The following is a 27,631-nucleotide window of genomic DNA, read 5'->3' on the forward strand; positions in this document are numbered from 1 at the left end:
TCTCCTGACCAGCTTCTAGTAATAAAATTTTACTCATTTGAACACTTAAATTTGAAATAAATGTGCAACGTCTTGTAATTTTCTTTTAAATAAATGGAACAAATAAAAAAAAACATTTTATCTATAGCTATATGATTAATCTTAGAATGAATAAATTAACATTCATGATAACCTGAAAAGTTTAAGTAATTAAAAAAAACAGAATGAATAAATAAATATTTTATGAAATAAACACTAAGCAACAAAAAAGATTATTTAAATAAAAGCTTTAAGCACAACAGCTTAACAAAAAAAAAAGTAAAATAAGTCGATTTAGTGCACTATCACTTAATATTAAGTATTTAATATATAATTATCACCACATTTAATTTGACACAGTTATTTAACAAGTCTTATGGAACAAAATTCTATAAGCAGGGATTTTTAATAAAGATTTAAGCAGGTTTAAAACTGCATTCTGCATACTATTAAAAAAATGAATCATAGTTAATTACAACAAACATAAAATATATGGAATATATGACACAAATTAATAGAGAATCCCAGGTTTAAAGTTATAATAAAATAAGAAATTTGAAAAATAGTTTATACAAATCAGGTATGCTTACTTTTTTAATCGATTATTATGCTTACCAAAACTTGTCAACAATTACAAAACATATGAAAAATACTCAATAATATATACGAAAACGTCCAATAATAATACTTCGACATAATGCATCAAAAACTAATCAATAGTATGATGTTACAAAATATCAATAACATATTTAAAATACCAATATTAACAAGGAAATTATCTTTGCACCAAATGTTAAACAAATAGTTATACAATTGAACATGGATTAACATACATATATATCATAGATATGTACAGTAACAAATATTTAATAAAAATCAATACGAATAAATAGATTTGGGATATAACATTTGTTCACAGAATGCTGTAGTTTGTAAAAATTATTTATTAGCATTTTAAATTTCTACGATATAATGATGTCTTACTTCACATATTTCATGGTAATTAATTACTTTCTTGATTTAAAGAATTCCATTGAAAGCAATACAAATAAAACAAATCAAATCTTAGTCATTAAAAATATCAGAATAATTAACGATGAAAGCACATGTGATTAAATATAATGATGTGGTTTTCCTTCTTTTTTTTACTTTAAGTTGAAATTCAGAACTTTAATTACTTAAAAATTTCTATGGACCTCAACAGAAATCTATTTTTAAAACATGAACTTTTTAAATTTTTTGCAAAAAATATTGAAATATTGATTTTAACTGAACCATAAAATAATTGAAAATGTAAAACTTTCTAAATAAACTTATTTTAACTACCTGAATAAATAAAAACAAAAACATCATAATACTCATTAATGAAAATTCTAACCAGGATAAAATAAATTAAAATTGTTGATGCACTAAATTTTTAAATAACACTAAGTGTCTTCTAATCAAATTGATACTTACGCGCAAAACACTCTTAAATTCCATTCAAAAACATGGGCATTTCTTTTAAAGAAAATGATCAAGAAATCAAATTGATTAATAAGGAATTCATATTTTGAAAAAAGATAAAAAAACAAATCACATAAAATACCAGTAAAATGCTTAACAATTTTATCAACACTAACATTTTAAAAATATAGTTCATTTATGAAGAAAAAAAATTTAATAATTTAACGAGATACTTTCACAAAAGTTAATAAAAAAAGTTGATATTCAAAATTAAATACTTCATTGGCACTAGAAATGCAGTCAAAAATTGCTTTATAAAAAAGAAAAAAAAGGATTTAAGCAATTCTATAAGGGGGGGGGACACTGTTTTGAGATGAATCTCACACTTTTTCTACATCAAATACAATGGAATAAATAAACCTTAATTGCAATTAATATATATACTAAACTAAGGTATGCCAACAGCTTTTCCAAAGATAACAGCATTAACAAAGGAAAACAGACAATAGTAATCTGCATTTCTGATAATATTGTCTAATTTTTATTTGAAAAGACGAATGTCACATATATTATTTTAACTGTAATTAGAAAATAACAGGGATGTGATCAATCAAAAATGCAAATTTAAAAAATAAAAAGATGTGATCTAAAATTTCAAGACAAACACATGAAAAGATAAACTAAAAACTTTAATTTAAATAATCAAGGAACAGGAAATCTACTCAAGACTTCCATTATATTGACTTTTATATTCAATACAAATTCAAATTATCAATAAAGTAAGAATTAAGTAGTAAATAATTTCACAGACTCATTGGAATATAAAGTTAATTTTTGACATATATAAGACAAGTAGTATCGCGGGAATCATCGATAATAGCGTTGAAAATAGTATTTACTTGAGTTCAAGCAAAATATACTGATTTTTAGCTATAAATAATGGAGTTGACGACATTCTAATATAGGGAAACTCATTCCAATTAAATGAATTTAACTAAATAGGGTAAATATAGAACTTGAATTCTTAATTTGAATTCAATTGGAAAAAAAAATACATGAAAAAACAGTAACCTGCATATTGGTGGAAGAATCACATCCCTGAATATATTTTTTATTATTAGAAAGTAAAAAAATTTTCAACAAAAAAAAAGCTATTAAGTATACTTGTAACATTTCAATCTTAAAAAATGGTTCAGCTGAAAGTATGAGTAAAAAAAAAGCAACATCCTTATTACCAATCTCATTCAACAGTGACAAAAGTGAGCAAAAATATTTCATAGCTGCACTAAAATACCTCTTCCTTGTTCACCCTTTCAAATATCAAAACAAAAAGTAGAGCTCGTTTTGCAGAAATTCTTTGAAAAGGTAGAAGGAAACTGTCTCTAAACACCTTCAGCAATGGAAATTGAAGTGGCAGTGGCTTTGCAAAATTCTCCACAGACTTTAGGATTATCACAATGTGCAATATTCTAAAAATAAAATATATATATATTTAAAATAAAATAAAAAATAATTATTGATAAACTTCATTTTGTTTGATTGCTAACCTGGAACATCTACACTAATGGACTATTGGCAATAAACTGTGATTCATCCTTCATGATGATTCGAAGATAATAATAGCGTAAATGTACACTAGCAAGTCGGGGGTTGGAGATGGTGGTGGCAACCAAATGGCCATTGCACCATACTCCCTAATTGCACATAGGTATTCAAGTATGAAACCGTCAGGGGCATTACATTAGAGTAAATTCCAAACCACAAAAACTTTAAAACGGAAAGCCACTAAGATTGAAAAAAGTAGACTCTGATTATCAGTCTTCAGCAAGAGGAATCAAAAATCTGGCTCCAAGCCATTGTAGGCAAAAACTAAGCAATCTTACAAACCGTTCAATTGGTACAGTAGTACCAATTGAACGGTTTGTAAGATTTCTACAGGTTTTGAAATACATTATATGCATGCACAGTTAGAATACAATTTTAAATATTGCTTACTTACTTTTATATAAAGCCCCAGTTTTACAATGTCTGTTTTGTATGTTATCCCGCTTCTAGACGTTATCCCGCATTTTAACTGGTTAATGAGAATTGACTATACCTATGATGTTAATTTATCCCAGATTTCACGCTACTTACTTTTTTTTTTACAAATAATGCTCTATTTTCTAACAGATCGAAATCATTTTACCTCTACAAAGTTTGAATAAACTTCTTCTGAGTTCCTTCTTTATTTTTTTTTATTTTTATTTTTTATTTATTTAAAATAAAGAGAGAAAAAAACTTGTTTATTAGATGTTTGAAGCTGCTCTGACGTTCTCTCTATTCAAAATCATTGTCCTTTTGTCTGCAAGAGAAGATTTCCCCCTTGACTCAAAATAAAAAAAGGTGGTGGGATGGGCAAAGCGTGGGAAGGGTAGTTATATGAAGTATGTATTACACTTATAGTTATATTACACTTCACAACTCGTTGGGCAATCTCTTCTTTTTCCTGATTCCATTAACTTCTAGATGCTTCTAAAGCAAAATTAAATGTTCTGGAAGTTCTGAATTTGATTCCGCCAGCAAGGCACTAAAATGCCTTTCAAATGGGTTTATTAAAGCAGTCTTTTTGATATCCAAATATAACGCTGAAGAATAAAATTGCATGACTGAAGATGTTCCAAAGTTGATGGCATATATATATATGGACAGCAACACATATCCCCATTGCTTTACAATTCCTTCAATATTTGATTTCATACCTGCTCTCAATGATAGTGAAGAAAACCATGAAGATCAAAAAAAAAAAAAAATCAGAGGATATAACCCACTAAAAACCAATAATTAGTAACCAAACCCAAACAATTTAGTAACCAAAAAGCAAATTTACAAACAATAGTAAGTTTTAAGAGAGATATTGTTAAAATTATACCTAAAAACATAACAAAAAATAGTAAAGATTACACTTTTTTTCTAATGGTCATAAAAATCAATTTTTGAAATATCAATTTGTTTATTTTCAATATAATATGAATATCAATTTGTTGAATTTGAAATATCAATTTGTTTGTTTTCAATTTGAAATATCAAATTGAAAATCAATTTGTTTTCACCCCGATTTTAAGTTTCCCCACATCCTGCATTTTTTTTTAATGATAATCCGATGAAAAACTTAAAATCGGGTGCATACATACATATATTTGAAGAAAAATATTTTAAGATTAAATAAAAGTTATTACCCCATAAGAGAACTAAAAGCATCAGCACAGCAAGAACAAAACCAAAAATCATTAATGAGAAATAAGAAACTAAATTAGAAAATACTGTTTGTTATTTAGTTGTTAGTTGTTTGCAGTAATAAATTGCCCATCACTGAAACTACTCCTGCACTGGCTGCATGCTGATGCCACCATGACGATGCTGCCATGTATATCAGTGAATCCACTCAAACTTCTTTTTAATATAATTGCTTTTTGAAAGTTAGGTTGCTATTTTCAGTAGTGCTTTCACAAGGTGATAGGTAGTTTGTTATTTTTTGTTAATGAATTTGGCTTTTTTCTACTGTGCTGATACTTTTAGTTCTATGAGGTAAAAACATATTTTATTTCATCCAAAAATATTTTTCTTCAAATTTTCGTGCAGCTGTGACATTAGAAGCTTGGCGCTGTCGCTATAACAAAGATACATAATCTTTTTACAATACATACAATACATACAATACATTTTCTTTTTTAAATCTTACTAATTTTTGTATTTAAAAAAATAATAAATTACTCTTCTAATGAAAATATCATATAAAACTGTCTTAAAAATAAAAAATAGTTACAATAACTCATAAACATGTATTAAATAGTTAGCGGTTTAAAAAAACAGCATTTTCTCTCTCTACTTACAAATAAGAAAATACTATGACAAACAATGCATATATATACTATGCACAATATACTAATAGTAGTTATATATTATTATTTTGTTGTTTATTCAAGATAAAAATAAAGGCATTACGTTGCCATTTATTTATTTGGTTAGTTTTTTAAACTTATGCAGACAAGTTGTGGATAGCCTAGAAAACAACTAACACAGAAAAAGGAAACTACATTTGAAATTAAAAAATTCACCTTTCATTTCTTTATTTATTTTAATTACAATCATAGTAAAAAATTTAACTAAATTAAATTCTATTCATATTAAGATCACATCGATTATTATAGAGTTTACTATAGAGGAGTTAATCCAGAAGCCGAATTTTCCTTATAACTCTGACATAGTTTCAGCAACAAAAAAAAATCATAACAGGATCAATTTACTGAATTAGACAGCATAGAGAGCACTTGTCTTCGTGTTTCTTGTAAGTTTTATTTTTTATATTTTATATTTGTCATTGAACAGAAGACTCAGTTTTGGGTTTACGACTACTAATGTTCCACTCCGTATCCTTGTAATTTTGAACCAATCCAGAAGACAAGGAAACTCCTGGATCAGTACCCCCAGAGGTTTGAGTTGTCATGCAGACTTTTTGACTCGACAGATTTAACATGCAAATCTCTTAGAAACTAATTCAGACTTCAAGAACCTAATTAAGTGCAGGTTGGAACATTCTTTAATATATTGTTTAGATACAGCACACTAGAATTTTAGTGATAGATCACTCATTCCTAGAATGTTTTATAATATACAGTCGTCATCAATATAGCTGGTCATTTGTACCAGATCAAAACCTCAAGCAGCTTTCATGAAGTTTTATACTGATTGATAAAACACTTGGCCACTCATTTTTCCTCATACGTAAAAGAATTCTTAAAAGTAAAAAGAGGGGAGATGCATGGGGAAAAATGGTAAAGACAAATTTCCCTGGTAAATGAAGACATTTTGTGAAAAATAAAACTCATGCTTATATTCAGTGATTACATGGACAAATGTCAATTATGTGATTTTCGACATCTTTTGCACCTTTGCACAATTTAAAAGGCATATAAATTCAAATGATGGTCATTTCTCAGATTTTTGTAGGGCATAGTCAGCTTTTTTCAAAAATTACATAAATAAAATATTATACAACTTTTTTTTTGTGCCTAAGGTTAAACGCTTAAAGAATTTCATAGCTTTTCCTTGTTCTTCCTGATCCATTAACATTTAATGACGTTTCACAATATTTTAATGATACATTTTAATGATGTTTTAATGTTTCTAAATTAATTAGCATATAATTCAATGATAATATTAAAATATTTTTTTATTTTTTTATTTCCAATGAGCTGCACAATCGGACTTGCCAATGAGCAGACCCAGTTCGTTCTCCAGAAGTGGTATCCACTCTTTCAGGACCACCACAATGGGTGAGATACCGTTGATATATATATATATTAAAATATATATATGTATATATATGTTAGTACTTGAATTTGATTACTAGGTTCCAAAATTATATACACACAAACTGATGTTAAATGCATACAGGTCATTAAAATATTGCTCTATAGCCTCATAACCTTAAGTTCAAAAATATTCATTTTATTTGATTTTAACCTTATTTTACAATCCAACAATAAAACCAGGTTTTGTAACAAAGCTGTGGCATGTATGTAGATTTAAAAAGATTTTATCAAATGCCGTAATTTACCCTAATTTCTATTGCTATATTATACTTAAAAATAATGGTAAACGGTAAAATTTTTAATACAAAAATAAAATTTAGACTTTGCAGGAAACTTATACACAAAAGCAACATATATTAATTAGCTCCCGGAAGTTGGACAACAAATCACTGTCAAAATATTAATTTATATCATTCAAATTTAATACATGAATAAAAAAAATTTAAAAAATAGCTACCATGCAACTTTTTTTATAAGATTTTAATTCTTACATAATTTTATTCTTAATACAATGTTTAGAAACCAACTAAAATATTATAGCTATCCTAAATAAATCAGTTACTGTCCAGGGTATTAAACAGAACTAAAAAATAAATTTAAAAAAAAAAATAAGTAATTTAATTACAATTTAGTAAGGATGTGTGGACTTTAATGATTTTTTACCAACAGGTTTTTTTTAAGCACTCAGTTATAATAAACAAATATTGCAGTCCTTTTGCACTTGTTAGAAGAGAGTTCGGATGTATTCTCATTTTGCATATACCCCATTACTGAGGTAAATATGTTTGCTAAGTAAATTCCACTCATAATAAAATATTTGAATTTTGACATTTGTTAACCATAATAAACTAAATTCAACTTCTTTTGGAAAGTACAATGCTTTTTTTGATAATTATTAATTTTGAAAACCAGAATTTTGTACATATATATCTTTGATAAGTTTTTTATTTATTTATTATTCAGTTATTGGGAAAGTGATAGTATGTGCACCATAGGAAGAAAATAGCAGAGGGGAAGGAAAAGTTTCTGTATTTTTAATGTGTAATTATTGCACGGACACCTAATGTTTCTACTATTTGGTTTCTTTATGGACTGCTACTTTTACACAGCAACACCTAACTGTTTTCATGTTTATAACTCTATTAACTAATAGATCTATATGATAAATCTGTATGAAAATGTTATTGTTCGAAAATTGAAAAATAAATATATAAAGCAAATTTATTTCAGAAAAAGTGTGTTGCATGAAATGCAAATACTTTGCATATCATGCAAGTAGCATGCAAATTACTTTAGACTCAGCATGCAGAAATAAATTTCAAAATTTACATAATTATTCTTTTACAGAAATGAAAAATTTAAATTTAATATGCATAAAACATATTACATAACTGCTTATTTGAAGTCAATACTGGGCAAACAATATTTGTCACCAGTACATAAGAATAACAACTGGGCAAACAATTTATGCATAAGAATAAACACATACAAACTCAACAAAAATGAGCTAATGTTGTACCATAAACATGAAAATGCTTAACACAATGCCTGTAAACAAATTTTTTAATTATTTCACATCAATGTGAGATACTGCTAACTTCTTATCTAGCAATAAAGTTATTTTATACATTCATACACACATAAAAATAGGTGAAAATAAAAAACTTAATGAAAGGGAATTTACCTCTTTTGTTATACAGCCATTAACTTTTAGACAAGAAGGTATTTCCTTCATCTGCAAATAACCTCTTCGGTGTTTATCATCCACATATTCCAAATACCATGTTCTCGGGAAAAGATCAGCTATTTTCCCAACTGGTGTATATGGAGCTACATTTAAGAAGGAAACATTTGCTTAAAAAATTATATTATTAATATGACTGTGTGTGATCTTCATTTAAAAAGTAACAAATCTAAGTGTGATTCTTATTTGTGTACCTTAACATTTTAAAACAAACCAGTTTAGCCAGGTTAAATTGGACATAATATTTAACTACAACAACTCTTAAAAAAATAAGTTTTCACATAAAAACAATTTTTTTTAGAAATATTATAATGCTTTTATCATAATTCTGCACAAATTACAAAATTTCAAAATGAAAACTGTATTTTAATAAATAGAGTATATAACTAAAATTTTAACAAATATTAATAGTAAATATTCTTTCTAAAAAAGAAATTAATTCGTCTTAATAAATTAAAATAATAATACTTTATACAAAATCGAAAAATATCAATTCTGTACAGCATTAAAGCATTTTTAGTTTTGGTATTTTTAAATTTCCTATAAATTATACCAAAAATATTCTCATGATAATTATTCTAAACTAATAAGCACTTTCAATTCATTTGTAAACAAAGTTTTAAATTTTCCCTCATTTTTAAAAATTGTAATTCTTAAAAACCATATTTTTTCAAATTTAATTAGCTACAGTCTAAACATTAATGTTAAGTAATATCATTTTTAACTAGTTCGCGTTACTAAATTTAAATGAGAGTTAATGATATAGATGAACTTAAAATCATATTACCAGGCTACTAGGTTTATGTGCATACTATTTTTTAACAAAATCATACAACAGTTTTTTAAATGCCTTTAATTGGAATGAAATTCTCCCTTTATACAAACAGTCACAATACTCTCTTTCTGAAAACTTCAATAAGATAATTTTCCAGAAGTCAATAAACAATTTTGTTAAATCTAAGTTATGCTGGCAACAACAGAGTTTTAAAAAGTATTTTAACATTAAACTAATCACATATTAAAAATTTTGTTTTAAACTTGGGATCTCATTAAATCAGGATGTAATAAACTGTAGGAAACTTTGCAACTGCTTTTCTGAAATATGATAAACATTAAAAGGTTTATTTCTAAAGGGAAGAAAAATGTAGAAACAAGCATGAAATACAGTTGTTTTTAAAATATTAAAATATTCATAATAATTCCAAGCTTAAATATAAAAAAATTGCAATAAAATGCAGTTTTTTAAAAATGAAGAAAGTGGTGATTGGCATACAATTTTTTGATAGCAATTTTTTATAATTAGTCGCCTTGGGCACATAACAAATGTTAATTTTGCCCTATATCATACACATACAGAGTGCAACAAATTTAACTGAAAAATTAGTTTTTCATATAATTTTATTTTTAAAAAAAAGTCAACAAAATATAACAAATAATAACAAGAGTAGACTTTTACTAATAAATAAATTTAATAAATTTGTTTCAAAGTGGACAATGTAGAGGTACAAACGCTTTTTAAAATTTTCTGCAAGTTTTGGACCTTTAATCAAACCCATTCTCACTGAAGCAAAGAGATTGCTTAAGAAAGTTCAAATTTTGTACAGAGCAAAGGTATAATTTCACACTTTAATTTTCATTGCCTTAACTCTAAAATAACAGATTTATTCAAATAAGTATGAAATTGAAATAAAAATTATAATTTGATAATATATAATACATAACAATTAAATTGTAATAAACATTATAATTTGATAATATATAATATATAACAATCAAATTGCAATAAACATTATAATTTGATAATATATAATATATAACAATCGAATTATAATAAACTCAAAAATAGCAGATCTTTTGCTTGACATAGTAAAAAAGCTAAAATAAATATAAGATTTATTATAAAATATTTTATAATTAGAGAGATAGACACAAAGAAAATGGACAAACAAATTAAAAAGAAATCAGTCAACTTCTATTCTACAATGTAATGACTTTGTTCAGTTGTTGTTTGTTTTTTCTCCACGCCCTGTACATATATCAATACGACTTACCTTTGTGGTGAGTGGAATCTCTAAGTTTTAAGATTTCTGTAAACATCTCTGGAGTTATCTTTTTCCTATTTGATAGGCGAGCTTTGATGTTTTGAAGACTATCGTGTAAGTGACGAAGAGGTGATCCCTTTGTGATGTCTTCAGAAAATTGTAAGGAAAATAGGGTAGCAGCTAACCCAGATCCATAAGAAAACATACCAACTCTAATACCACCCAAGTCTTCAATTTTTTTACTAAAACATAAAAATCAGAAAAATGTTTTTAAAAAAATTTTTTAATTCACAAAATGTGAGCTATAAGTTGATTTAGTTCAAGTATTATAGTACAGTGCTGAACCTCTTATGCGGAAATCAGAAAACCGGAAAACCAGATAGCCGGAATGAAATTCGGAACCGGAAATTAATTTTCCTCCATTAAAAAAAAATATTTTTTTCTTGCAAGATTTTGAGCCCATTTTGTTATTTAGAGCGTATGGCGTATCGAGTTGACGAAAGAACTGATTTAGAGAATGGATCAAAAGCCGTTTGTAGACTAATCTCACATAAGCACAAATAGCTTATATATGTTATTAATGTTAATAATAACAGTAATAACATATATAAGCCTGTATATAATTTTTATTTCATAATTTCTTTCCTTATTTAAACTTAAGTGTATTATTATTTATCATTTTTTATTATTTCTAAAACTATTTCAAAATTATTTTTTAATTTCGTTTTATAAACATTAAAAAAACGGCATTTTGTAGCGATTCAGAAAACCAGAAAAATCAGTTATCCGGAATTGCGATGGTCCCCATCTTTCCGGATAATCGGTTCTCTACTGTACAAATAGTGTTTTAACCCGATTTAGTAATTATTTTAGGTAAATTCATAAAACTTAATTCCCAATTTATAACTTAAATTACTTATAACTTAATACACAAAAAATTAGAGCTATAAGTTGATTTAGTACAAGTATTATAGCACAAATATTTTAAACTGGTTATTTAAGCTGGTAAAAAATTTTCTCACCAATAAAAATTCCAAACACAAAAAAAGACAATATAATAAAATGAAAGGAAATTTAATTTGCTTTTGAAGAAAAAATGCTAAAAAATTAACGATTGTTCATTCATTATTTATGAAACATCATTTATGAGATATTGTTTATGAGATTATGAAAAGTGGCTGTATGAAATCCTATATAAAAATAAGTAATGAATGATAAGTCATTAGTTTATTTGTGAACAGTATATTTTAAAAATAATTTTCATAGTAATTTTTAATTATCTTTACACAGTTTATAATTTTTAACTTGTTTCAGAAAAGATAAAGATTTTGTTTTGAAAAATTTTGAAGCAAAAAGCACACAATTACAGTATACCTATTTACAGTATACCTATTTACAGTATACCTATAGAAAATAGATTTTCTTTCAAACATTTTCGACAGTGGTTTTTTGTAGAATGATTTAAAAAATTCAGCCACTTTTAAGAGCAAAGATGATAAGTTAGTTTTAGTTATAATTTAGTTTCCCATGCTCATAATAACCACCTACTAATACAGATTTGAAAAAAATTTAAAGGCTAAATACTTTATAAAATTTCATATGATTTTTACAAAAGTAAAATAATTTACACTACAAATATACAATCAACACGCCAACATATTTAATACAAACATAGTATGTTTGGAACACAGTATATGCTAGAAAATAGAAGAAACATTTTTTTAATTATTGTATACATAAGTATATGATTATTTAAAATATTTTATTTTAACTCATTGGGTTTAAAAATCATTTTTTCAATAATGCAATTAAGTACACTAAACTTAAAAACAGAAAAAGTTTTCTGATCTTTCTTGGAAATGTGACAAAGGTCTTAAGATGGATTTTAATGAACTGTTTCACCTGCAAAGCAATGTTTCTCCGAAAATAATGTGGGGTGGGGGGGGGGGGATTTCGGTGTGAAAAAGCATCAGGAAAAAAGTTTGAAATTACATAACTTGTACTAGAATTTTTTTCAAAAATAAGCTAGAATTTCATGAGCTTTATAAATAATAACAGAAATTCCAAATATAGAGTTGCGTATTAAAAATTTATAAACTTTTCTTTTAACAAAATACTTATAAAACATAAACAGTTAATGAAATTTTCTAAATGCTGTAAATCACTGTGATTTATGTAAAGCAGAAAATATAAAAATATTTCAAACCTGATTTAAATTAATTTTTTTCAAGAAGACAGTGTGCGAGACTTTTTCCTAAATCATTAATAGTTCTTAAAGAAAAAAAATGAGTTAAATAAAACAAATTTCTATATTGTGATGCATTGAAACATTCAAATTTCTCATTTTAATTTTAAATAGTTTTAAGAATACTGAAACATTCCATATAATTTCACAAAAATTACAATGAAAATCCTATATGATTCATTGGTTTATAAAATTGATTAACAGGTAAAAATGTAATCAGATATAAATAGTTTCACAATTAATACAAACAGCAATAAAAAATAGGTATTAGTTTTTGCATTATAAAAACTTAATCTAAAAGAAAATTGCAATACCTGGCAATGAAAGAAACTAAGCATGAATAAAGTGAGGGTGTGTACATATTTCCAACTTCCTTCGGAATTAATAAACTTGGTTTAGTTTTGGTCTCATACATGTCCTTACTGAAATCCACAAATGCCTTTTCTACGTCTTTATTAAAATAAGTATCTTCCAACTTCAAATTACTAAAATTAAATTTAAAAAAATTAATAAAAACATAATTAAGTTGCTTTTAAACATTAACATTATTCAATAACTATAAATTTTATAAATATTTAGAAATATTCCATTATGAAAAAGAATACTGTTACTTTACTTAGTACACTTGCGTTATATTTAAACTTGAAAATTAAAAAGAACATGTACTTAGCTAATTTATTAATATATACTGAATAAAATGATCAAAAATTACAGCAGCAAAAATTATGTTTTTCAGCTTTTATTTTATTTCAGTAAAATATATTACATTAACGTGAAAACATGGTTGTACTATATGAAAAGAAAATATCCAATTACCGATACATTTCCAGTCCTTTGTACTCTTCCTCTGCTCCGGAGTCCAGATTTCTTTTAAAATCATTAAATGCAAGACGCCCCAAACTCTTTTGAACTAACTTACAATATGGAGTATGGAATAGCATAGCATCCAAGTCTTTGAGAGTAAACCACTTTTTACCTTAAACAGAAAAAGCTATTTACAAACATTCCGAGACTAATCTCTTTTACAAGAAAAATCAAACACATTTGTAACAAACAAAGTATTTCCATGTTACAAATTTCATTTTTATGTTTGATTGTGGACAGGATTTCTAAATTTCTGGGTACTTTTAGCACGAAAAGTGGTCAGTTAAAAAATAACATAAATTCCTATTTAAAAGACATACATGAAAAGTAAATCTTTTATGATTAGAAAAAGAAATTAGCAAAATAAGATTAATAATTGATTTAATAATACTTTAACAAAACATTAAAAAGCCTAAATTTCATATTGTTAAAGAATTGGAATCAGAATATCATTTCCAAAGATAATTAAAAGACAATCAACTTTTTCATAGGTACACAGTCAAATTGCTGGTTGAATAATTTAAAATAACACTTTCCAGTATTAACACAGGAAACGAAAAATTAACATAGTTTCCTCAATCATGCCACCTTATTTCCCTACAGGACAACTTACTATTAAAATCAACATTCACTCTAATCAAATAACAAAAAAAGAGTATTTCATTTCATTCCTCAAAAAGAAAATTTGTTTCAAAACTTATTGATCAAACATTCCTGTCATAGACATTTCTGCCTTTCATGAGGTACAGAGCTATGTAAGTCAATCTGTAGGTAAAAACAGCTCTCTGTAGATAGCTTAAACCAAAAGAGTTGCTCAAAATAAAAGAAAAAATTTAAAATTGTCTATTTCATTTTTTCAATCTGATTATTGGGATTTCAGCATTAAATATGTGTATTTATTTAAATATTTGCATAACATTAAATATGTGTATAACCAACTTTTAATATATTTGAAAACTTTAGAAAAATTTCGTAACTGTTTGATACCTCACTCATATACATTTTATATTTATTTTTAGGAGTTATATTTAAACTTTTTTTTTTGCTTATATTACACAGCGAAATATTTAAAATTTCACATATTTTGCAAAATATCAATACTTTTTACGTAAGGCATGCATATCTGTGTCATGAATCTGCTCAATAGTCTACAGAAAATTAATTTTGTATTAAAAGAAAGTTACATTGAAATTCAAAGCAAATAAAAGTACCCATGAAATACCTAGAACAGATTTTTTATTTGGTAATTCAATAAAATAAAAATTTTCATCTAAATTTGTTGCTTACTTTTGGCTTTAGAGAGCTTTTCTGCCTTTCTGCAAAATCCCTCATAGCATTTATCGAGTGCTTTGGCATAACTTTGAACAGAAAGCTTTCCATCAACTGTCGGATATTCACTCATGAGATTAGGCTTATAGAAATCATACACATGCTCCATGTAAGTAGAGCGCAAACCTGGTAAAATAATACTCATTAATTAATAGACATAAATCAAGCAAATACTAAATATAGAAATTAATAATTGGGGCTAATTTATTTTTTCAACAATTTAAACCAAAAATGTACGCATGTCTTTCAGAAAAGTCCCTAAAATATCACTTGGGAATTTTATTTTTCTGTGTAGGAGCAAAAATTTTCTAACAAAACATAATGATAAGAGAGAATTCCTTAAACTACTTATGTTGTTGTTGTTGACTAGGCCTGTTTATGCAAAGGGGGTGCGATTGTTCTTGTTTTATAGTGGCGCCATCTACGGCCATGAATTCGACTTCTGCCACACCATACGGCGCACCCGTTTATAGGGCGGACCCATTCATACATCCATTCACTCATTCATCCACAGATCGTAATTTTGACCTGAATCAGAGAACGATCGATCTCCAATCCAGTACCCCCAGAGGTTTTGATGTGTTATGGGAACATGCAGGACTTTTGCGACTCGACAGATTTAACGTGCATCAGTCACTTTACTACATCGGGAGACCAGCCGGCGGGGTTCGAACCCACGAACTCTCGGACGTGGGTCCAGCGCCCTACCGACCAGGCTCTCCCGGCTTTTTTAACTACTTATCTTAATTATGAAAAGAGTGTACTCATAATAAGTGTGACTATGCAATAATTTGTCACTCAGTTGGTAATCAATTCTGCATTTAATTATAATGTATTCAGGAAAAACTAATATTTCTCATTTCTCTAACCAAAGCAAAGCAAAACAGAGAACACTTCTATCGTTTAAAATTACTCTATACTAGAATCAGTTAACAGAAACTTATAATGTGAGTGATATTTGAAGAATAAATAGGTGAGTAAAAGGATACTTCAGACAGTCAACCCTACATGTGTAGAAAATAATGGATAAATGAAGTTGGATATTCGGTTTGCATTTAAAGGATAAAAATGTAAAACACTAATAATATTAACGTTTATTACCTAACATAAGCAATATGAATAATAATAGTTCTTTATATCCATATCTTACATAGATTAATTGTAAATATTAAAAAAATTATCCTCCCTTTAAAATAAAAAGATATGCTCTCACACTTACATCATTTTTTTTCTTCTTAAAACTCACTTATTAAAACTTAAATTGCAGCAATTTATAAAAATAGGATTAAATTGCAATACTTAGTAAATCTGAGCATAAAAGAATCTTACATTCCATATTTGACCATTAATTGTTTTACACTTATCCTTTGACCGTCTCTTAAAAATTTCGGAGTAACATTTGTATTGTGTATAGTTATTGAGTGAAACTAACAAAAATGCAATTGAAACGCCACTTTCACTACTTTCTTTAAATTATTTTAACTAAAACTAATTTTTTAATCTTACTTTTGTCTTTTGACTTTTAAATTTTTTTCAATATACAGGAAATACACAATGAGTTAATCAAAAACTAAGCATGCACATTAGCAACACATGGAGACAGTTATCAAAAAATAAAACACACAAAAAATATTTGATTCATACTAAAGTTACATGTTCTCGTAATTAATTTTATGAAATTACAAATATTAAATTGTAGCAAAAATTAAAATTGTTGAATATTAATTTTTAATTTAGAACTATAAAACAAGAAAAACAAATTAAAAATTCAAATACAAAATTACCTCGTTCCAAAACTATAGGTGCGTTTGGACCAATAAGAATAGCTATAGCACCAGCTCCACCTGTAGGTCTAGCATTTCCTTCTGCATATACTGCTATATCACCAGCTACCATTAATGCATAGCGACCTAAAATGGCAAAAAAACAGCTTTTAATACTGATTTACACATCCAACAAACAAACATGTATTTATACAACTAACAAGGGAAACTAGGGAAGTGTGACTCGCCAATTTTGAAATAAACTAGTGGGGTGTATGGCTTGTGAGGAATAATTTTAGGGGGCAACATTTGTTTCGGCCCATAGAAGGTCCTGTGAGAGATAAAAAAATAATTCAATATATAGAAAAATCGGTATTTTATTACTTCAATGCAGACTATTAGTTATTGTAATTGTCTCATACTCCAATTAATTTTGTGGTACTTTCACGTACTATATAATGCATATTTATTGTCAAAATTGATTTCGAAAATTTTATATATCTGTAGTGTTTCAGAAAAACCTGTTAGGTTAATTTAAAAAAAAAATTGACATCAAATTTTTAAAATTTTTTTTTTCAAAAAACTTTCCAAATTAATTGGAGTATGTAATTGCAAGTCAATTAATTAACTAACAATTAATTAATAATTAATTAACTTTTTGATTAATTTATTAATTACAGATTAATTAATTATCCAATTAATTACAAATTAATTGGATTATGAGACAATTACAATTACTAATAGTCTGCATTGAAGTAATAAAATACCAATTTTTCTATATATTGAATTATTTTTTATTTCTCACAGGACCTTCTATGGGCCGAGACGAATGTTGCCCCCTAAAATTATTCCTCATTAGGCATACATCCCACTAGTTTATTTCAAAATTGGCGTGTCACACTTCCCTAGTTTCCCTTGTAAGATAAAAGTGTAAAAATTTCAATACAAAAATTTTTTTTTCAATCTTGAAACGAAAAAAAAATTATTAAAAGATAGTCTTTAAACTGAAGACAGTTTCTAATGCTAAAATTTAAAATATTACGAAATTTCATCAAGGCAAACACTTTAAAAAGGAGGAACCTTACACTGTAAAAGGAAATTATTAATACAAGCAGAAATTTATGTATGTAAATACATTTCAAAATAAATTTCTGCTTGGCAAAGAAATTTCCCTTGAACTATGAAAAAAAGTTAAAATTCAAACAAAAATTCATATAAATTCACATGTAATATAGATTCAGAAATTTATTTTCGATTTACAAAGAAATAATCTTTAAACTGCAAAAAGAAATAACCATTACAAATGGAAAAAATTTACCAGACCCTTATTGATGCAAAATGAAGAATAAACTAAAACAGATGCATTTACAGACGTTATATATTTTTAAAATCTCTGGCAAAAATAAAACTGTTATTAATCATGTTTAAAAATAACAAAGTAAATCAAGACAGCTTGCAAGCACTTCATGCTTGTTTCTTAAAATTTTTCTTCATTTTAGAAATGAACCTTGTAATATTTACCATAATTAGAGAAATGCCTTTCATTATTAATATGAAAGGCGTTTCACGCTTGTTTCTTAAAATTTGCCTTCATTTTAGAAATGAACCTTGCAATATTTACCATAATTAGAGAAATTCCTTTCATTATTAATATGAAAGGCACTTCATGCTTGTTTCTTAACATTTTTCTTCATTTTAGAAGTGAACCTTGCAATATTAGCCATAATTAGAGAAATGCCTTTCATTATTAATAAGAAAGGCATTTCACGCCTATTTCTTAAAAATTTTCTTCATTTCAGATACGAACCTTGCAATATTTACCATAATTTGAAAAATGCCTTTCATTATTAATATCAACAGTTTTCGTAACCATTTAAAATTGTCAATTTTTGTATAAGTGGCCACTTTTAAAAGTACTCCAACTCAGCAAAAATTTCGAATTTTGCCCTTTAATTCTTATTGAATACTCACCATCCCATGCACTGGATTCTACCCATGCTACAGAATTGAAAAGAGCAGCAGTTCCTCCATAGCACGCATTAGTCGAATCAACGCCTTCAACATCATGATTTCCACTCTCTTTGAAAAGTTCCATTAGCACCGTCTTGACACTCTTCGACTTGTCTATTATAGTCTCTGTACCAACTTCGAGTCTCCCTATTTGGCTGTAGCATAGATTCCTCTTCTTTATCAGTTGCTCAACCACAGTGAGACACATGGAATTGATATCTTCCCTATCTGTACAGAAGCCCATCTTGTTTTGGCCCAAACCAATGGTGTACTTTCCCTTGGAGACATTATCAAAAGCCTCCAATTCCTCTTGGTCCACATAGTAGGAGGGAAAGTAAATTTCAATGTCGATTATTCCAACGTCCCTGGGCCAGTTGTGGTGTCCATTTTGTTTGCTCATTTTTTAATCTGCAAAGAAAAAAAAATTTTTTTCAGCATATTAAAAGCAGTATACCATAGAGAGTACATATTTGAAATTTGGGTTAAAAGAAATAATTTTTTCAAGTAAAGTGTATTGTATAAAAATTTTTTTTTTTTTTTTTACAGCCGTCGTGGAACAGCCGACCCAATTTTATGGGTTTACGACTACTAATGTTCAACTCCGTAGCCTTGTAATTTTGAACCCAATCCAGAAGACAAGGTTACTCCTAGATCGAGTATTAGGAGAAATTTGCCTTCGTGGAGGACTTTTTTGATGGAACTAACTCACATTTGCGTTACATGGCGAGGAAGACCAAGAGAACCTCCCATGGTTAGCCAGATAGCAAGGGGACTCTAACCCATGATCCGTCTACCACTGAGGATATTTCACGTGAGCACTGTGGTCGGTGCAAGCCGGATGCGGAATTCGTATCGACAGGGATTCGAACCTGATTCGCCTCATTGGAAGACGAACGCTCTATCCCCTGAGCCATCGCGGCACTTTTGTGTATATTTTCTACAAAAAATTATTCACTCAAATACAAATATGAAAATAAAAAGTCAGTTTAAGTATGAAAATTTTTTTTAAATAATTCTTTACGCCCAACACAGATTATGAAAGGAACAATTAACTTAAAATTTACAAAACAAAAACTTTTTACAGAATTTCAAATCAAGTAAAAAATAAAATAATATATTCAAAATATAAAATTAAAACCTAGGATTTAGATAATGGCTTTAATAGTTTAATTTCTTCAACAAAAAAAACTATTGATTTACATGATATAAATCAAAAAAACATTAAAAAAAACGATTGATTTACATGATATAAATCAAAAAATCAATCAAAAAAAATGATTGATTTACATGACATAACTCAAAAAACCATTTGACCTGAGAACAGAAAAATAGATTGTGTAAACAAAAACTCGCAAATAAAAGGATTGAAAGAGATCACTTAATGACACTTATTTCTGTGATTTTGTATATCGTCATATTTAAATAAAAAGGAATGCATGAACCCTGGAATAAAATAGTACAGAAATTCCTCGCTTTATTGCGAAAGTAAAATAAAATAAATAAAAAATAAATAAATAAAATCTGTCATTATAAAAACAATACTTTTTTTAACGTTTGATTTTTCTGACATTATAATATTTTTTAAAACGTGCCAGACGGAGTCGGTAAAACAAATGTTTATATTTGATTAAAAGAAATATGTCTAATTTTCACCGAAAATTTCTGAATAAAGTCAGTAGATCATCTCCGAGTAGTGGTGGCTCAAGGGATAGAGCGTTCGCCTCCCAATAAGGTGAAACCGGATTCGAATCCCGGCGATGGCTGGTCGACACTAATTCCGCACTCGGCCCTCACCGACCATAGTGCTGACGAAAAATATCCTCAGTGGTAGACGGATCATGGGTTAGAGTCCCCTTGCCGTCAGACTAATGTGAAAAGTTTTCGTGGTTTTTCTCTGCATGTAACGCAAATGCGAGTTAGTTCTATGAAAAAAAGTCTTCCACGAGGGCAAACTTCTCCCAATACTTGATCCAGGAGTTATCTTGTCTTCTGGATTTGGTTCAAAATTACAAGGCTACGGAGTTGAACACTGCAGTAATCGTTAACTCAAAATTGGATCGGCCGTTTTACGACGGTTATAATATAAAAATAAAATAAATCATCGCCACTGATATGCTTGAATCAGTAGGTAAACCATTATAAATAAATGGAAAAAAAAATAAAGAAATAAATAGAAAAAGATATTAAAAAAAAAGATTAAAAATCAAATGCAAACAATCTAAAAATAAAAAAAAAAACAGGAAAAGAAAGTTATTATATAATTTTTCACCAATTTCTCCTGAAGATAAAAGACGTAGATGAGAGTCTTTAGAAGCTAGGAACTAGAGTTGGGCAAAATCAATCAACAAAATGATTCGAATCTACTAAGAACCACAGAAAAGAAATTTACAATAAACCTGTCTTTTCCAGATTTTTTGTAAAATTCACGAACTCGAAAATTACATAGGATTTGCCATAGGAATTCGAAAATCTCGAATAACCTCGAATTTTTTTCGAAAACCTCATTTAAAAAGCTAAATTTAGTTTTATATCGTGAATTTCGAAACAATTCAGAAAAGAAATTAAAAATAATTGCCTAATTATGGAGGACTTCCTGTGAAGTAAGAATCAACGAACAAACAGAAACGTTACAAATATAGACAATTTCCAGGAAAGCAAATCTAAATTTACTAAATAAAATAAATACATTTCGAATAAACGCTATAAATAGATAGGAAATCTCAGCAGTGCATTCACATTTTCTATAATTGCTATAATAATTATAATTTTACAAACTTACACATCTTCAAATTGTTAATGTACAGGAGAAAAAGGAAATCATGAATAACTTTTTATTTAATAACTGACTTATTAAGTTCGAGTGATTATCTTAATTACATGGTACAAACTATAATTTAAGTTACGAAGTCAGACAAGTTTTATTAATTGATTTTTTCCCGATAGAATTTATTTTATTTAACCGTAGAACAGCCAAACCAATTTTGAGTTTACGACTATCAACTCCGTAGCCTTGTCATTTTGAACCCAATCCAGAAGACAAAGGAACTCCAGGATCAAGTATTGGGAGATATTCTGCCTTCGTGAAGTACTTTTTGATGGAACTAACCGCACTTACGATACGTGGAGAGGAAAACCTCTCACGGTTAGTCTAAGGACAAGGGAACTCGAACCCATGATCCGTCTACCACTGAGGATATTTTTCGTCAGCACTGTGGTCGGTGCGAGCCGGGTGTGGAATTCGAATCGACGAGCCATTGCTGGGATTCGAATCCGGTTTCACCTCATTGGGAGACGAATGCTGAGCCACCACGGCTTTTCCCCGATAGATTTAAATAAATAAGGTCCCAATAGGTTATTCAAAAAAATCCGAAACTTGGCTAATGTTTATCTAAATTTTTGGATATTTCACCATATTACTTCAATTGTTTAAAAAATTCAAAAGCATAATGAGATTGCTTAACAATGATAGCAGTCCAAGTAATTTTCACGTTGCTCCGCAACGACATTAGTGTAGCTAATGAAAGTGAACAAGTAATAACTAACCTATTATAAATAATTTTGGACGAAATTATTTTATACCAGAAAAATCAGTTAGCATTCATTCTTTCAAAGCGATTGCGCTTAAATATGTGTTTATCACAGTAGTTTATCCATACCAATAAGTGAATGATTTTTGAAATTACAAAAGTCTTAATCTAAAACAATTAAAAAGGTAGTCAGTTCTTTTCACTCAATTTGAAATCGAACAATCGAGAAATAGCGGTCGAAAATTCAAATAATATTAATCAGAATCGATACAAGATTTTTCAAAAAACAAATCAGACCATTTTCAGGACTGCTTTAAGCAAGGACAAACAACAAACTTATAAAATATAATTTACTCTATTTATAGTATTATATAGACAAGTTTTATTGCAAAAGTTTTTAATATCAGAATTACTTTCTTTAGAATAGAAAGATGTATCAGTTTTAAATATTTTATTAATGGAGCATTGAACAATTCATAATAATCTGATAGCAATATATATATAAAATTTAAGATTAATAATAAAAAATTAATTTTTTTAAAAAACAATCGGTATCAATTATTTAACATTAAAATTTGCAACCGAATCATATACAAATAATACTGTTTCCTTACCATAATCAAATAATAGGATTTCAATATATTCAAATATTCAATATATTCAATATATATTTGGTACAAAAATAATTTAGGGAATGATCCCTCAACTTAGCATTAAAAAATTCTATAAAACAAGATTACTGAACTTTTGATTGGATAAAAGGCTATGTTTGATCTATAAATGCGAAACTACAAAGCTTCTCCTTACAAGATTTTTTACTGCATTACTGATAATAATAAATAAGCGTATGACCCCAAAATTCTTAAAAAAATTTGTAATGTAAAATTCTTGACTTTCTTTTTCATAAAATATCGAAATTCTCAAAATGCTTGAAACGATGAATTCCTTGTTTATAATTAGTGGATAGTCTCTTAGTAGGAACTATCAAATTTTACTATTTTCACTAACATGTTATTAGTTGAAATAACAAAAGTAATTAAGTAAAACGTAGTAGAAACAAATATGCAGGGTAACATAAGTTATCGAAAGTTGGAAGAAATATTATGTAACCGTCAGTGTTAATGTTAAACATAAATATGCTTATTCTTTTAAATCCAAACGGCATTTTAATTTCAAAACTTATAAATTTATTAAACTCTAAATCTAAAACATTTTAGTACCAACTATTAAAAAAAATAATTAAATGTTCACGTCTTTTTTTATCACAAATTCGCAAACTTTATATCATTATCTCTTAAAGAAAAATAAACATTATTAATAAAAAATTCAACAAAAAAAAAACAATTTCTAAAAAAATCGGTATTTATTGAATAGTGGTACCATGAGGACAAGTTAGCTAGGTTCTGATTTAACCAGGTCACCAACTGCTGGAGATACTCACTCATAGGTGCATCAAATATGACAAAATCGTGAATGTTATCCAATGTGATATTTATTAAATACGATATATACCGTGAATGTTGCAAAATTTTATTTTGGGCACAAAAATATTGACACCAATCTAAAAATTAGATAATTGGGAAAATATCGCGACTTATTATTGACAGTGCGACGCGTTATTATAATTTATACTCTACTCGTGAAATAAGGTCAGCAGGACTCGTGAAATAAGGTTACCTGGTCGCCACTGGCGACCAATATATTTTAAGTGGCGACTATAGTTTTAACTTTTAAATTAAATTTTAACTATATTATTCATAAAAACAAATTGATCTGAGATTTGAGCTCAAACGATAACCCCCCGTTTTTATCCGTATTTTCAACAATCGTCGGACAAAAATCCTAACTTTAGACCATAGCAGTAATATAAGAATGAACCTAAATCTACATTATGATAACCCCTTCCTTCTCGCTCCCGTGAAAATGACGGGGTGAGGTTTCGCCCTCTATTTCTCGCTCCCGTGAAATTTTCGGGCTGGAGTGTTCAGTAGTAACGCGCCAATAAGAATAAAACTAATTCATTTCTTTTGCACGCAAAACATTATATTTCTCATTTTACACACCAGATGGCAGTACCAGGATATTTTTAAGGTAATTGTAGATAGTTTATTTTAAACTAGATGTCGGCACTAATCAAATACGTGTATTTGGCAAAATAGGCACTTTTATGACCGTTTTCTTGAAAATTAACTGATCGTTAAGGGGTTAATGTCACGTTATTGTATAAGTTATTGTCACGAAAAAAATAATTTACTGCAAAAATAGTTGAATGATAATAAGCATCTTTCTACACTTAGTCTGTTTTATTAACACAAACTGTAGGAAAGATTAACGTCATGCGATATCGCGTGATCCGGCAACGAACGTGGTAATCTGTATTTTACGGTAGTTCGTATCATGCTTACATAAATTCTCTTGTTGCTTTATGCATACATTATCTGGATTTAATAAAATTCTAATTGGTTATGCGACGTTTTTCTTTTGGTCTTCCTTTTTAGAAAAATTCCTTTTGATCTTTCCTTCTCAGGCTCGAGATGATAATACAGTTTTCTTGGCACTAGAAAAAAACCATTCTCCAATACTTTCGATAAAACAAAAATTTTTTTCGCCGAATATACGATTTTATTGCATTTGGCGAGATGGCGAATGCTGAGCGCGGTCCCTGATTCCAATGTAATTCATCATTCCAGTTCTCACAATTCATTGATTTATAACACCACAGACGTATTGTAGATGAAGAATAAAAAGGTTGATTTTCTTTTGTTTTCAAATGTTCAAATCTTATCTTAAACCTCAACGAAAAAAAATATGCAAAAAACAGGATTCTTCTTGGGGTTTTTTTCTGCAGAGAGAAAAAAAAACCTATTTCCCGGGAAAAAATGTGATCGCAAAAAGCAGATTCATGTTCAGCACCCTAAAAGACATTAAAAGTACAAAAAAAAAAAAAAAAAAAACTCCAGGCATTTTTTCCAGGTAAAATCTTCTGGACCATTTATCACCATCAAAAATTTCCCAACCCCCGCCCATATGAAACAATGCGCTAAGCGTAAAAAAAATATAATTACTTAATCCTTTTTTAGTCTAATTTAGAAAAGTGTTTTACAAAAATGTTATCTCATTTTTATTTTCATGCAAGGTCAAATTAAGAACATAAATATAAAATCAGTCAGTTAATATTTATTTACTGTATAGCAGTGTTTCCCTAAGGGTGGTACGCGTACCCCCAGGGGTACGGGAACAATTTAGGGGGGTTACGGGTTCTTATACAAAATATCTTACAACAAACGAAAATTTCACAAAATTTTATTTAAAATCAAAGCTAGCCAAAAAATTTACGATTACGTATTTTTCTACTGGCTATTTTTTGCAGAGTTAACAGTTAACAATTAGTGGTGTCAAAAGCCAGTTGTGATTTTTAACATTTGTGTAATTTTTTTATAGTAAAAAACACATTCATTTTTTTTTCTTTTATTAGTGGTACACAGCGTTACGAAAAATTTAGAAAGGGTACGTAAAAGTAATAAGTTTGGGAAACACTGCTGTATAACATCGACATCTTGCAATAAACATACTAAGGAAACGTATATTTATTTTCTGATATAATCACTTGATTTAAACCAGGGTTGGAGTTTTTGCCGGCAAAAAGGGGTTTCTGCCAGGACAGTGGCAAAAACCTGGTAAAAACCGGCAAAAACTGGTAAAAACCGGCAAAAACCAAATTATCTAAATTGCTGATTAAATATTATTACAAAATACTTGAAACAAATTTAAATCAATCATAAGGAATAATAATTTTGATACATTACACGAAAAAATTATTTTTAACATATTAGTAATTAATATAAAGGCAATAATTTTTAAAAGATTGAAAGTTTTTGACCGACCTCTTTTCATTTTAGAATCCTTAAATAAATGTTTTTTTACAAATAAATAAATATTATTATTTCTATAATATTATTATTATTATATTATAAAAAATTGGTATTTGTACAATAATTAACTACACATCTTGATAGATATTTTATGCTTTAAATTATAGTTATATTAATTTAAAATAAGTTCATTTCACTGGAAAAAAGAGAATAATCGCAAATTTTCCAATCAATAATGTTTTAAACTACTAAAATTATATATTAAATTATGATTTAATTATAGAATAATAATGTTGTTAATTTTTTGGTAATTATTTATATTTCTAGTATATGTTTCAATTTTAGGAATAATTTTGTACCAAAAATGTGTTTTTGTCCTCTCATCTTGGAAAATATAGGTTTTTGCCACTATTTGCCAATTTGCTTGGCAAAAACCTGTTTTTGCCAGGACGGTTTTTACCGGTATTTACCATGGTTTTTTCCACCTGCGGCAAAATCTTGCCAACCCTGATTTAAACCATTATTAAAATCTATTTAAATTACTAAATTATTTAAAAAAATATTGATTTAAATCACTTAATTTTTTTTTTTAAGAAATCACTGTTTTAAGTCAAAAATATTTTTATTAAGTATAATTAATACTTATGATTGTGATTTTTTTTTCCAACTCACTTCATTCAAATCGAAGTTTTTGTTTGTTTGTCGGAGAAATAATTAAATAGGATAATACTAAAAAATTATTATTAGATATAATAATAATATAAAATAAATTAAAAAGACTAAATGGAGATAAAAGTTACATGATTATAAAATAATTTAAACAGTCAGAGTCAGAAATATTAAGCGCTTTAATTATAATATGGCTTTTAAATAATATTAAGCGCCATAAATACATTTAATTACAGTTCCAATTGATAAATATAAAAAGAAATAAAATATTCATCGAGAAATCCGATTTTAATCAAAAACCATGATTTATCCAACAACCCTGTTTTGTTTCATGAAATCGAAACTTAGCATCATACACCATCGAAGCATTTTAGCTTGATAAATAAAAATTCTAACATTATATCAAAAGTTATTCGTTTTTCACCTAACTGAATAGAAAAAAAAATTTTTTTAAAGGACTAAAGTCTGCACTACAGAATAAGCTTAGTAATTAAAGTGTTTTGTGTAAGAAGATAAGTGACATTTTGGAGAATTTTAAAAATATCAGCTTTAAAAAAATTATCATTAATCTTATTTAACGAATCTACACCGGAAAAAGAAATAATACACACCATAACAAATTTATAGATCAAAAATTTAGCGTTTTTTTTCTCCTTTTTCTTCTTCCAGAATGTCACTTTGATATCTTCTTTAACTCAGTTTCCAATATGTTATACAATATTTTATCCTCATGTTATTTGAAGACTTT

The 27,631-nt window shown here is 27.6% G+C and overlaps 1 protein-coding gene across 1 annotated transcript in view; it reads right to left on the minus strand.

The window, feature by feature from the left end:
- Positions 1–1,157: 1,157 nt before the first annotated feature.
- Positions 1,158–27,631, minus strand: part of Hmgs (hydroxymethylglutaryl-CoA synthase) — a 31,478-nt gene continuing 5,004 nt past the window's right edge. Inside the window, exons 2-9 of the mRNA XM_043039330.3 lie at positions 18,777–19,223; positions 16,827–16,952; positions 15,001–15,168; positions 13,666–13,825; positions 13,164–13,334; positions 10,614–10,846; positions 8,503–8,648; positions 1,158–2,933 (exon numbers count right to left, since the gene is read on the minus strand). Of these exons, the coding sequence (XP_042895264.2) occupies positions 2,847–2,933; positions 8,503–8,648; positions 10,614–10,846; positions 13,164–13,334; positions 13,666–13,825; positions 15,001–15,168; positions 16,827–16,952; positions 18,777–19,215 (1,530 nt within the window). The 5' untranslated portion in view covers positions 19,216–19,223 and the 3' untranslated portion in view covers positions 1,158–2,846. The remainder of the gene's footprint in view (positions 2,934–8,502; positions 8,649–10,613; positions 10,847–13,163; positions 13,335–13,665; positions 13,826–15,000; positions 15,169–16,826; positions 16,953–18,776; positions 19,224–27,631) is intronic.

This window comes from Parasteatoda tepidariorum, chromosome 7 (assembly GCF_982258835.1).
Source record: "Parasteatoda tepidariorum strain Cologne lab strain chromosome 7, Ptep-v5.0, whole genome shotgun sequence".
NCBI classification, from domain to species: Eukaryota; Metazoa; Arthropoda; class Arachnida; order Araneae; family Theridiidae; genus Parasteatoda; species Parasteatoda tepidariorum.